Genomic DNA, 14707 nt, shown 5'->3' on the forward strand with positions numbered 1-14707 from the left:
TGGTCCTTGACAAGCTAGCATTCTATACTGCCATGGACAAACTAACCCTATGGTTGGTCCTCGACAAACTAACTCGCGAACAAGAAATCTATCATCCTTATATTTCCCACGAAAGAAAAAACAAAGAGGCCAGAAAAAGCATTCTCTTTATTTAGAACTGAGCGAGAATGGACCGTGTAAAAGTTGCCATTGGCATGGTCACCATTTTTCCAGGTTACCTGACTTCATCGATCATAATCCCTGCTCTCCGAATGTCAAATTACAGTGCGTATTAAAATCCGCCATTGTCTTTGTTATAAGATGGTCAACAGATTGGTTTCATCGTTGACTGTCTAGAGAAAGCCGTGTTTTTGATGAATTTCCGTAAGATCGGTTACAGTGGCCAGTTGTCGGAATTCGTAATCAAAAGAGAGGGCTGCCTTAAAGACATGTATAGCTTTGCTGTGGGACATTGTCACCATAGTAACAGGACACAGTTAAACTTTACTCTATACAACTCTGGACAACAGCTAGATGAGCACATACTCAGATCTCTCTAATATCTGATCATATTCTGTGCGCTCATTCATTTGTTATATACACTGATTAGAAAGAAAACACCGACCATGCAAATGAGATACTAATAATTATGCAACGCAGTTTAACCCACAATTCATAAGTTACAGAAATTTTGTCCCTTACTTTTTGCGATTTTGCATGTGAGCCAGAAAACGTAAACGAGTCTCCATTATGCAAGATACAACAAACCAGAAACAAATATGACTAATTCCGCCTATTTTATATCAGATCGCAGAAAATGAAGGAAAAGGCCCATTAGTACACAACGTTTCAGCTATGTGTATCAGGAAATTCCACTCTTATGAGTGTTTCTGAAAGTAGGCAAGAGATACTAACAACTAAAAGATGTCTTCGTCTCAAATTCTTTTTTGTCAGAATTTTATCACCTAGGAATAGTGCTGGCTTGGGCTGATGTATCCACCATGCATTATAAATGCCTAAGATCGCAGGCATAAAAATCATTTATGATATGAAATGCCTTCTCGATTCAATAAAGTCGAATAAACCAAGGGGTTACTAGACATGTAGGAAATGAACTGTCAATCAAGTGACAGGACAGACTAAAGAGTTTGTGTAACCTTGCATGAACTTGTTAAAATATTGAAAGCAAGTGTTCAACTTTTGGTGCTTCGACCCGAACAAAGGTTTTTTCGAAGTGAATCATAATCATAATGGTTCTAAAATATGTAGATGCAGTATATCTTTAAATGCACACGCACCAAAACCTCTTGATCTGTCTAACCAGAAGATTGCAACTCCGTGTGCCATATTTTAGACTTTGATACCGTATCTATCGGACGGACTATGTTGTGCAGACATAGCTACTTATTAGCTACTTATTAATTCTTTCACAACGAAGACAGTTTGCCATCATTTTAGTTTCTCCCTAATATGCTGTGTTCACACGTTTAATTCTATCTGATGTGATTCATCCCTAAACAATCAAAGTCAAACAAAAGTCTCTACTAATCAGCTATAGTATAACAACATGAACAAATATCTCAGCTTTAGTATGGGCGTGCATCTGGCGTCTGCGAACGCGTGAGCTAAAAACCAATCACTACATGTGCTACCACTGTTTTCTCACGGGTTGGGGACTTGGGATGATTATAAAATGCTTTATTTCTCTGATAAGTCTTCTTCTATAAGGGTCCGTAGGGGATAAATGGCTAACTTTCCAAAACAGCCCCTCGGATGTTATTGTTCCTAATTAACAGATAATTGTTGTAACTATGTCGCCCCTGACACGTTATGATTTTCGGTTGTGATAGATGGAGTTTTGAGAAACTTTTGAGTTTTCTCGTAACAAACTAAAGTGGTAATCTTTGAACTGTATGTTATTCCATTATGCTGTGTTGTGAACATACCAGTGAAAGTAAATGACAAGACTCAACTCCGTCAGGTAAATATATGTTGTATATAGAGCACAGTACGTCTGCTTTGGTATTGTGAACAACGTACAGAAAGGACAAAATAGATGTATTGAATCAGTACCGAAGTCTTAGTTAGTTACATTTTGTGGAAAAGTTCGGTATACCCTAAAACACACCAGAACGTATTTCAATAGACAAGTACAAAATAAATTCATTCACTGGTCATTAAGCCAGCGACAAAAAAAAGACGTGTACGCGTATATTGCACGGGAAGCGTGGTCAATGGGATCTTGGAGCTTGATGATATTATCAATATCAGCGTTCTCGGTCACGCGATCAACATAGATTAGTAAACAAAGGCGCGCGGCCATTGCAACTTATGTTGCACAACAGTACAAATCTAACTGACTTCATCACCAAACAACAATCAACAAAAATGTATATGAAAACAGGTATTTTAAATGAATGAAACGCTTAAAAGGATTACTAAGGTTGTAAGGTTACAATACTTTTTATAACATCGTGATAATCCTTCTACCGTTACATTGTCAACAAAAGCATGAACATTCACAATAAGCGTCACAATAAGATATCAACACTTGCGTCAACACGAACAAATAAGAGGTATAGCAAATTGATGATAAAATACTGATATGTAAATCCAGTAAATGCCGACAAAGTTAAATTCAAATACGCTGTAGACTTGTTAATATCTTAATATACGATGAATCTATTATTGCCGCTTTAAATGTTGCAGTTTACCAATTACCAATGAATAGTTTGGTACGATAATATTGAAGCCTGATCGATTGTACAGAGAAAAAATATCTTGTGGCGTGTAAATCCCTTCCTTAGAAACAGAAACACGCTAAACATTGACATTAATTCACCACCTGCAAGTGTAACCTCGTTATCAACCAATTGTTAAATGAATAATAAATTAACGGTACAAATCTAATTTTCTTTATCGCCGAACAACAATCAACAATAATGTATGTGAAAACAGGTATTTTCAAATGAAAAGTGTTAAAGTAAGGATTACTAGGGTCCTAAATATAGTTTATGAGATCATGTATAATCCTTCTGCCTGCATATTGTCAACAAAATATATGTACATTCACAATAAAAATATTTACATTAACAATAAATGTATATCCATTCACAATAAGCGCCACCCTTACACGTTCACCTTTACGGATGTTGCTCTCTTCCCAACTTTTAGTATGATATGCTCGCAAGCATTATTGTTGTCATACTTCTCCCTTTGCGGTCTGTCTGTTGAGGTAACGGCCTTGATGCATAATACTCTCACTACCTGACGCTGACACAACAAGTTGTCGGTTATAAGCAACACTTAAGGTTAGTGTTACAAAACAGCGCGGCAATAACCTAAATTAAAACCCTCCACCCAACGTGCTACTTAAATGGTTTCAAATCTACGAAATTATAATGACTAACTTGGCTTTACATAAATTCACATGATTTCGAATATATTAAAGTATAGAAGATATTGCCAAAATAAAGGAGTCGATGATCTTTCAAATTGAATCTGGAGTCAACATCAGCCTTCTGTCATTTCCAATAACCCTGTCATTTGTTAAAACAACAAGTCACTTAACCCAAGACAGATGGTTTCTTTAGGATGTGAAGTGTAAGCAAGCTTAATGAATCACGGGAAAGTTTGTATGTGGTAATCGTACCTATCGACCTAGTTGATTAGTATGGGTCAACGTTACACATCTGAAACCATAGGGAGGGAATGGGGAAAGGCGTTGAACTACATGTTTGGTGTTGGTTCACCAGATCCTGATGATCGATGACTTGTACACTGACTTTCGCACTGCCATAGAGAATCATATGCTGAATCTCGTGCGATATCAGAATTCCCAATGTCATTTTGGTATACTGTTCCATTATTGGATTGGAGGTGCATTTGCTCAATTGCGTCAGTGGAATATTCTAGTGCCTCCGCAGTGAAGACACGTCCCGTACAAGCGTGTGGGTTTCGTGTAGACGATAGTGCTTTTTCGTGTGTGTTGAGACAAACACAAAAGGATGATCCGTTCATGGGTTGACAAGCATGAGATGGATGCAATATCTTGCGACTCGGTGCATCCGTATCTTTTCTGCATATACTTCCCTCGACGAGAATTTCATCCCATTCTTCTTTAGGTTTATCTGAACATGTGGAGGTACGCATCCTATCATTTGTTGCGTTTGGCAGATGATTGGTCAAGATGGACAAATTTGTGACAAAATCACCACCGCTTAGTTGAGGATCACGTTTCATATTCTCATTTGCATCTATACCATGCTGTTCATCATGTTCATTGCTTACGTCCTGTAGATAGTCAATATCAAGCAATCTTGTCCTTGTCTCTTTAACTACTTCAGTTTTGACATGTTGGTGCATAGTATCTGCACGTGCATTTGAGTGGCTGTCGAGTTCACCCTGGCAATTCTGGTTTATGCCTTTTGCAGCAGCTTCAGCTTCTATTTCGTTTGATGACGCTCCGTTTTCGCTCTCGAGTTGCAAAGGCTGCTGATTGCGCTCTTGATCATTGGAGTGGCAACAGCGGGCAATACTGTCAACGGTGTAGAAATGTTTATTACACATTTGGGAATGCACAGGTGGTCGTATTCCAGCATCTGCAGCTGCCATTCCCTCTGATTTGCAAAGACATATAAAAGCTTCAAGTAGTTCAACCACATCGGTCCTATCTATACATGTGAACAACTCCTTCAGCTCTTCTAGGTAACGAAGACTAAAGCCTTTTCTAAAAGACTGCCATATGCTTAGTAATTGGTATGTTGGGCTACGGAATGGTACGAGTTCCATCAGAAGTTGTCTGTCACAACAATTAAGAGATTTACCATTGATGGTCACTTTATCTGCCAGAAGTCGCCAGTCACGCCCGCACGGATTGCTCGGATCCATCAGCTGACATATAGCAACGCAGAGACCTTCGGGTATTGTTGGTAATTCACGCTGCTGTGTCTCCACCTTTCTGGAAATTTGCAATGGCATCGCCTACAAAAACAAGAAAACAGATAAGGATAAGAATACACCGTGACAACATAACAATAGTTTTAAGTGGAAAATGTTAGACCAGAAAGATACATGTTGGACAAGAACAAGTAACTGAATACCTTAAATAGCATAAATTGATGATGAAGGCATTTCAAGTTGAGCATGACGTCCAATATGCAGTCAGTTTTTCATATCTTAAGCAAACACAAAGTAATCTCGCACAGCATAAAACATAACTTTGTTTATCTAGAGTGCAGAAAGTAGAGAACACTTGTACCTATAGGAAACAATCCTTCAAATTCTCACCAAGCACAAGTCTTTGGGAAGTTTGAATTTTCATGTATTGTTGAACATTTCTGTTAGAAAGTGCAGCACCTAATTGACCACAGGATTTTGAATAGCAATTTCACAACAGCGCAAACGTAACTCCTTGAAAAACATAGCTCCTAGGAAAAAAAATTGCTTACGCCTACCGGTTGTTCTTGTTTTATCTTCCTTGATATTCGAAACGACGTATGGTCAGATTGATGTGATTTCGGTTGAGATACATGCAAGTCCACGCGGACGCGTTCAGCTGCTTCATTGACTTTAGTCATAATGACATCTTCGTGGAATGGACCACAATTTGCGACAATCCGGCTCAATGTCATATTCTGAAGGAAGTCAAGCAAATGAGATCATGCAAAAGATGAAAACATGCACAACACTCAATCATTTGTATCAGGAAAAATAAACACATTCACATTTGTCCATATCTATGAAAAATTGTCCAGTCTATTACCACATAGTTGTCATTAGTACATTGACAAAGTGCATACGGCAAAATGTGAAAGATTTCACAAGTTTCTCTTAGACGGGTGAAATTAAGAAATTCCGCCAAGGAAAAGTATTGCAAATGCCAATTTTTCAAGATCTTCAGCATCTTAGGCACTTGAAACAAACACATTACACAGTAATGTTGAAAGACCGTCAATGTCTACAGAGTTAACAGATAAAACAAATACGGCTGCTGGCACTTGAAGGCCTGGATGTGCCCATGTATAAACATATTTCGATTGGTTTCGTGATGACCACTTTCTTCCTATCTACGTTATGCCAGGACAAATGAAAGGCTGTTTCCAAATTTCAACGCAAGAAGAAAGCCAGTGCATGGGTAATAAATACTGTGAACTTGTATTTTAATATTGAATCAAATGATCTACTGCATTTCTAAAAATGTTTGCATGAAATCTTTGAAGGGTGATGTTGTGTATGCAATACTATGATTACAGTATTAGGCAAATGTAAGTGAAGGTACATTAGGAAATTGATGCGTACCATTACTTCTGTGGGAACTGCCCAGTTATGGTCACACTGCAAACGCACTTCAACATCACCGCCCGACGTATCAACTGCGAACGGATTTGGGGGACAAACCTCTGTTCCTCCCAACCGGGTTTCATTATCTAGTACTTCCTACAGAAGAAAATCCACAAAAAGATCATGTCTCTACCTGAATTTATTACCATAGTTATGTAATATGTTTCTGTCTTTTTATATTAGGCAATTGAATTATACACAGTCTGATATTTGAACAAATAATTTTGCGAATGACTTTACTGCAAAATCTCAAATTGTGAACAAATTTCCGCAACATGACTTTGTAACCCTCTGCGTAAAGAAAGAGTGTTATAGTTGACGATTTAAGGATATTTATTTGAAAACGTTGAAATGGAAAATTGCAATGAATATAGTTTTTATGTGATAAAAACAGGCATAGGGTACTCTGACAGTATAGAGAAGCAAAAATAGTCATACAGGGCATATTCGGAAAGGATGACAAAAGATGCCGAAATATATCTATCACACATTTTGATTCATGGTTGAGCTCAGAATTTCTACACAATAATAATCGCTATTTTAAGTGATTTCTAAATAAATGTTATATTCTATGTCATGATGATGACAAAGAAATATTTATAGTGCACAGTACAAATATTTTAGAACACTTCAAATTGTATGTCAAACAATAAATAAGCAGAACAAATTTGAGCAAAATCAAACTTGTCAAACTAGCATGTATACATACATACATACATACATACATACATACATACATACATACATACATACATACATACATACATACATACATACATACATACTGTTACGTGCAGAGGATACGAACAAAAGGGTGAACTCAGCAGTTTACGTTTAAACAAAATTTATTACAAAAATAAAACTAATTGCTAAGTCAGGGATAAAATACAAGCTTTAAAAGTGTACAGACTACTTATCTCAGCTGGGACGGCAAAGCTCCAGTCTCAGAGTTGTAACAGTCAGTCGGATGAATGAACAGTCCTTTGGCTTGCAGGCTTGAAGTTGCACAAAGTCCACAGTATAAATCCAGCGTTGGCAGTGAAGGTCTTGAAAAGTCTTGAGAATGACTACTGCTGGAGTTTAGTAACACACAAGAGACACGATCCCAAAAGTCTGACTGGAAGCTGTGCACGTCCCTTTTATACATAAGGGCATATAAGAACAATCTAGAACTTTTATTGACATGCTAATTACTGTTCTAAAATTATCTCTCTTACACAACTAATTAAATTCTAGAACATTCCAAACATGACTAATTGAATTCAAGGTTGTGAGGTCATTAAGGGCAGTGACCTTGAGAATGTTCTAGACTAATTGAACTCAGGTCATGATGAGTGTGGGGGAAATGACCTACATAACACACCCCCTCTTCAAAAAAGAAAATTTTTCAAAGAAAAATCTTTCTTTTACAAATGTAATCTTAAAAGTGTGAACAACAATAAACTCTAAATACGAGAGAGACAGTCTGCAATTAAATTGTCTCTGCCTTTGATATGTCTAATGTCAAGATTAGACTCTTGTAACATTAAACTCCATCTTAGCAATCTCTGATTTTTGCCTTTAAATTTCTGCAGAAATACAAGAGGGTTGTGATCAATATAAACCACTATTGGCTGATTTGAAGAATTAACATAAACTTCAAAATGCTGTAAAGCTAATATCAAAGATAAACACTCTTTTTCAATTGTAGAGTAGTTTCTCTGGGATTTGTTAAATTTGCGTGAAAAATAGCAAACCGGATGATCTACACCATGACTTTCCTCTTGCAATAAAACAGCACCAGCAGCCGTATCACTAGCATCTACAGCTAATTTGAATGCAAAGTGAATCTGGTGCAGACAACACTGGAGCACTTTGCAGTATGGCTTTAAGTGTATCAAATGCCTGTTGGCATTGCTCTGACCAAACAAACTTTACTTTCTTTTTAAGTAAGTTAGTCAAAGGCTCAGTAATTGTGGAGAAATTTGGACAGAATTTTCTGTAGTAACCAGCCATACCGAGAAAGCGCATCAGTTGTCGTTTGCAGTTTGGTATGGGAAAACTTGCAATGGCACTGAATTTGGCATAAAGTATGCATTGTAAAGTCCAGTTATTTTTATTGAGTTCGATAAAGTCATTGTTCGGCAAATACTTGGCTTCCTCCTGGAGATATTCCGCTTTCGCAGGATTCAGTCCGTCTGGATGTTGTTCCACTGGATTACTGTCGCAGACATCTTCGGTGTTATAGATGATGTTTGTCCTCGTTGAAATATCTTGGAACAAATGTTCATGGATTGGTTCTTTCAGCTGTTGTTGTTGTTCTGGCTGGAGGTGTGCCAACTTTGTAGACTCCAGCTTCTCCAGGATTTCTGAGTTCTGAAGCTTGACCGAGCCCAGCTTTGAGTTTAGAGTATTTTCACTCAAGTCAGTTTCAGTATCACTTTCTTCATAATGGCCAGAACTGACTGTACTGACAGGCCGAGTTATAGTAGGATTATCCCTATCCAAATATGGCTTAAGCATATTTATGTGACATAGCTGTTTTTGTTTTCGCCTGTCAGGTGTTATTATGATGTAATTTAAATCACTCAATTTCTTATCAATTAGATATGGCCCAAAGTAACGAGCATGGAGTGGTTTGCCAGGAACCGGAAGTAGAACAAGAACTTTTTGACCTGGTTCAAACTTCCGTTTTGAGGTGCTTTTATCATATTTGATTTTCATTGACTGCTGAGATAACTCAAGATTTTCTCTGGCTAATTCACATGCTTTAGAGAGTTTTGTACGAAAATCTGACACATATTGCAAAATATTCAGACAATCATCATCGTCTGATAGGAATTTCTCTTTAACGAGCTTAAGTGGGCCACGGACTGTATGTCCAAATACAAGCTCAAATGGGCTAAAACCAAGAGACTCTTGAATTGACTCTCTAACAGCAAAGAGCAGAAAATGAATTCCTTCGTCCCACTGCTTCTCTGTGTCAAAACAGTAGGTCCTAATCATGTTTTTCAAAGTTTGATGAAATCGCTCAAGAGCACCCTGACTTTCTGGATGATAGGCGGATGACCTATACTGTTTAATGCCTAGCTGATCCATTACTTGTTGAAAAATTCCAGACATAAAGTTTGAGCCTTGATCGGACTGGACACATTTGGGGAGGCCAAATAAAGTGAAAAATTTGACTAAAGCTCTCACTATAGTCTTTGTCTTTATGTTTCTCAGTGGTATGGCTTCTGGGAACCGAGTTGATGTACACATTATTGTCAACATGTACTCATTTCCTGATCTTGTTTTTGGTAGGGGCCCAACACAGTCTATGAGTATCCTACTAAAGGGTTCTTGAAATGCAGGAATTGGCTGTAAAGGGGCCTTTGGAATGGTCTGATTCGGCTTTCCTACCATTTGACATGTGTGACAAGTTTTACAGAAATGTGTTACATCCTGCCTGAGATTAGGCCAATAAAAGTGACTGAGAATTTTATGATAAGTTTTCCTTACTCCCAAATGACCAGCCCAGGGCGTTTCATGGGCCAGGCGCAATATTTCAGCACGATAGGGCTTTGGAACCACAATTTGATGTTTTATAGCCCAATCGTCATCAACCAAAACATCTGGAGGTCTCCATTTACGCATGAGAATACCAGATTTTGTATAATAGGAAACAGAGCTATCTGAAGTTTCACCTTCATCATCTACCCTGTCAAACAAAGACAAAATATCTGGGTCTTTGTGTTGTTCTGCAATGAGATTTGATCTAGAAAATGTCTGACTTTGGTCAGCAGAAGTTTTACTGGAAGTTTCAAATCCACGAGGGATAACGGAATGATCCGTGTCAAACACCTGACTGAGAAAGGTGTCATTTAAGTCAACATCTGTGACATTATTTTTGAGAGTATTTTGATTCTCAGAAGTTTTCTTTGACATGGCTCGAGTAATGGCACATGAAGGAAAAAGGCCGGGAATTTCTTCCTCTATTGGCTCTGGATTCTGATCTAAGCTAGGATTATCAGTCACAAGTGGATTAGTAATGACCTTGTCCCCAGCAAGGTCGTTTCCAAGAAGAAGGTGAATCCCTTCAAAAGGCAAAAAAGGCCTAATACCTAAAGTCACAGGTCCAGAAACAAAGTCCGAAGACAAATAGACATTATGGAGAGGAACAGGAATAAAGTCATTGCAATCTACCCCCTTAATAAGAACTTTAGAACCTGAAAATGACTTTTCAGAAAACGGCAGGGTATCTGCCAACAAAAGAGACTGGAAGCCCCGGTATCTCTTAAAATTTTGACAGGGGTAGCGAAGAAAAATCACTAGAAAGTGATATAAAACCATCATGAATAAATGGTTCGAAAATACCCATAATGCTATCTTGAGAAGAATTGACCTTGACCTCATTAATTGGGGATGAGAGGGGTTTAACCTCAGAAAATGTGTTACACACATTATTAGACTCTAATTGAGTTGATGAAGAAATAAAGCCGGTTGGCTTAGATCCACTTTGACCACTTTGACCTTCACGTTTTCTTTTCAATTTGAAACAATCTGACATTAAATGGCCATCTTTCTTACAATAATTACAAGAAAGTGTACCGAACTGTTTGTCAGAAGGAGATTGAGACTTGGGATCTGATGATGTGGGAGTGTTACTTGAACTCTGTGAACTGTTGTCATTTGATTTCCTACTGTCCTTTGAAAAATTCTTGGATGAAAAGGAGGAGTTAAATTTACCTGCATTGTTTCTGTAGGAAAGGGACTGGGATGGTTTGCTGAGAAATGAAGATTTGTGGGTCAATGAATAATCATCGGCCAAACGTGCAGCAACCTCCAATGTATCTGCCTTTTGTTCATTGATAAATGTCTTGATGTCACTCCGGATGCACCTTTTAAATTCCTCAATCAAAACAAGTTGTCGTAATTTGTCATAATTCTGACTGACCTTTTCCGAAGAACACCACCGGTCGAACAGTTGTTCTTTTGTTCGAGCAAATTCAACATAAGTTTGATCTTTCACCTTCTCACAATCCCTAAATTTCTGACGGTAAGCTTCAGGCACCAACTCATAGCCCTTGAGAATTAATTCCTTCACAGAATCATAATTTGAAGCCTGCTCTACTGACAACTGAATGTAAATTTCTCTGGCTTTACCACCAAAGCACTCTGCAAAAGCATAGACCAGGACTCCTTAGGCCAATTCAGAATCTGAGCAATTTTCTCGAAATGGAGAAAATATTTGTCAACATCCTTTTCTTGGAAAGGGGGAACTAGCCTGAAATGCTTAGTGATGTCAAAACTGTCGGAAGGGGAGAATTTTCCTGACTGTCCAAGCTCTAAACGTTTCATTTCTAATCTTTCTTTCATTTCTAATTCTTTCTCTCTCTGTCTTTCTTCCATTTGTAACTTTTCACGTGCCAAATCTGCCTGTATTTCTAATTCTAATTTTCTGAGTTCAAAGGAAGACTCAGGTTCATAATCTTTTAGGGCAGACTCCTCAAAATGGCCTGAATTAACTAAATGTTTTGCAATCTTGAACTGTATTTCTCGCTTGCGCATAGATCTTTTGACATCTACTTTAAGGAAATTTGCCAGTGCTATGAGGTTGTCTTTTCTGAGGGAATTAAATGTGTCCTGATCAAGGTCATCCATAAATTCGTCTGGCTTGAATTCCGCCATGATTGAATTTCGCTGAGTTCACAGTATACAGTAGTTTTGAAAAGGCTGTCAAAATGTTGTCAAACGGCTCAAAATATTCGTATCCCGGACAAGCCCCCAATTTGTTACGTGCAGAGGATACGAACAAAAGGGTGAACTCAGCAGTTTACGTTTAAACAAATTTATTACAAAAATAAAACTAATTGCTAAGTCAGGGATAGAATACCAACTGTTAAAGTGTACAGACTACTTATCTCAGCTGGGACGGCAAAGCTCCAGTCTCAGAGTTGTAACAGTCAGTCGGATGAATGAACAGTCCTTTGGCTTGCAGGCTTGAAGTTGCACAAAGTCCACAGTACAAATCCAGCGTTGGCAGTGAAGGTCTTGAAAAGTCTTGAGAATGACTACTGCTGGAGTTTAGTAACACACAAGAGACACGATCCCAAAAGTCTGACTGGAAGCTGTGCACGTCCCTTTTATACACATGTGCTTACATAAGGGCATATAAGAACAATCTAGAACTTTTATTGACATGCTAATTACTGTTCTAAAATTATCTCTCTTACACAACTAATTAAATTTCTAGAACATTCCAAACATGACTAATTGAATTCAAGGTTGTGAGGTCATTAAGGGCAGTGACCTTGAGAATGTTCTAGACTAATTGAACTCAGGTCATGATGAGTGTGGGGGAAATGACCTACATAACAATACATACATACATACATACATACATACATACATACATACATACATACATACATACATACATACATACATACATACATACATACATACATACATACATACATACATACATACATATCGAGTACATGAGTACTTACGTATGCATGTAAAACACTGTACTATGTTTGTATAAAACAAGTTTAGTTTGACAAACACTGGAGACATGCCATATGTAAATACCGCAGTTAGAGATATTTACCTGTTGACAATCAGGATGAAGGAGCCACACTCGTAAAGTGATCTCTACGTCATCTTGCAGGTCGGCAAAAATCATGAGTTTGGTATGCTTTGCTGACACTCTCCCTTCCTTCACAGTATAGTTAGTAAAGTGGTTCACAAGCAAAATACAGCGACCATCAGTTGTAATGCAAACGCCATCGTTAGCATTTGACAGGCTCTCATAGCAGGTTGATTGACCTTCGCTTGTCGTTGATAGTGAAATGAGCGGGGTTAATTTAAAGTCAGTACCACATACATAGAGGGGGAAACTAAGAACCACAGCTACCTTGAAATGTAGGCCGCTAGGCTTACACATCACAACAGGACTGACAAGACATTCGCCTTGTCCGAGAGCTGGAGCATTTTGGGGTCTGCGGTCAAGTTGAATACTGACTTCCTGCTGCTTTCCCTGTTCGATTGCTCCTGGTGGAATAAACAGTTCAACACCAGTATCTTGGATGAACAGGAAACCTCCTCTGGAGTCGAATATTCCAGTTGTGTAAGTTCCAACGGAATAATTCATCGGCCAGTCATCTGTCAAGTGCATGCTCGTTATACTAGCGCCATCGTATGTTGGCATCGGGTATGCAGGGACTGGAGGAAGTTTTTCCTTCTTTCTCATATTCACCATTTCGTTGATGAAAGACGAGTTTCAAATGACTCCTCAGCCTAAATGTTACAAAAAGGAACCGCAAAACATCACGACATTATTATACGCCCACCACACGGTTGATTAATATTACTGGAATTAAGCAACTCACTCGAAGTATACCTTCTATTCATGAACACAGAGAAACGTGGAACTTCATTTAGTCATTTTGTACTTCGAATAATGCAATCTATCATGATCGATTTCGAAATCAACAGAAAGGTTGCAGTCAAAACGATGCAAGTGTTCAATTTTATCTAGGCCAGTTTTCATGACAGATGGTCCCTAAAACTTGGCGACAGATTGTGGTGATATCATTGGATCGTTCGGGTAATTTGTTATAAAATTTCAGATTTCCGCAGTTCCAGGGATACAATGCACAAACACAAAACATATCCATATGCAGTTCAATAAGTAAACAGTGCTGCGTAATTGTGTTAAAGTCTTTAGAACGCAATTTTGCAACGATTTTTCCACTTCGAAGAGAAACATTGTGTTATTTATACGTACACTTTCCTTAAAGATAATAATCTTTGTGGCAGCGTTGCAAAACCGTGTCTATACGCAAGCGGATAACACGCCATCAGTGTCTTTTACATTTAAGATCGTCTCCAGCTGGTTTCTGAAGGGGCACTGCACTCAACACAGCGTATTTTGCTCAAAATCACTTTTTAAAATATTCATTCAATTTTAATCCAAGATTAAAATACTGGCCGGGTTCACTTTTTCGATTGCCAAGTAATCGAATTTGAAGACAGCCAACGAATGTAACTCCATTCTGTATGGGTCAAATTTTCTGAAATTTTCTCATTATGTTCTTTAAATGTGATATCATATAACAAAATGTTATTTTGTTTGGCAATAATTTTAATTAAGAGGTAATTTAATTTTGCTTATCATGATTTTAATCATTTTTTAGTGTCATTATTTCAACCAATGCCATTTTAGAATGAGGATAGTGAATGCAAATGGTCTTTTTTTCTACATATACTCTTCTTTCAAGTGAAATATTACATTTCAGTAAAGGGCGTCAAGTTTTTCACTGAAGCTTAATTTTTATCATTATACCAAATTTTTACCCCAGATATACACGCATTTCATCTTTCGAGTAAACTATTGCTACTATACTAAACTTTAGAGTCA

General features: G+C 37.8%; 1 protein-coding gene across 1 annotated transcript in view; it reads right to left on the reverse strand.

Annotated features, from left to right (window-relative positions):
- Positions 1 to 1951: 1951 nt before the first annotated feature.
- LOC139126985 (UNC5C-like protein) overlaps positions 1952 to 14707 on the reverse strand; it is a 28553-nt gene continuing 15797 nt past the window's right edge. Inside the window, exons 7-10 of the mRNA XM_070692903.1 lie at positions 12896 to 13584; positions 6280 to 6417; positions 5436 to 5615; positions 1952 to 4962 (exon numbers count right to left, since the gene is read on the reverse strand). Coding sequence (XP_070549004.1) covers positions 3709 to 4962; positions 5436 to 5615; positions 6280 to 6417; positions 12896 to 13546 — 2223 coding nt within the window. The 5' untranslated portion in view covers positions 13547 to 13584 and the 3' untranslated portion in view covers positions 1952 to 3708. The remainder of the gene's footprint in view (positions 4963 to 5435; positions 5616 to 6279; positions 6418 to 12895; positions 13585 to 14707) is intronic.

This window comes from Ptychodera flava, unplaced genomic scaffold, assembly GCF_041260155.1.
Source record: "Ptychodera flava strain L36383 unplaced genomic scaffold, AS_Pfla_20210202 Scaffold_28__1_contigs__length_4768798_pilon, whole genome shotgun sequence".
Classification (NCBI taxonomy): domain Eukaryota; kingdom Metazoa; phylum Hemichordata; class Enteropneusta; family Ptychoderidae; genus Ptychodera; species Ptychodera flava.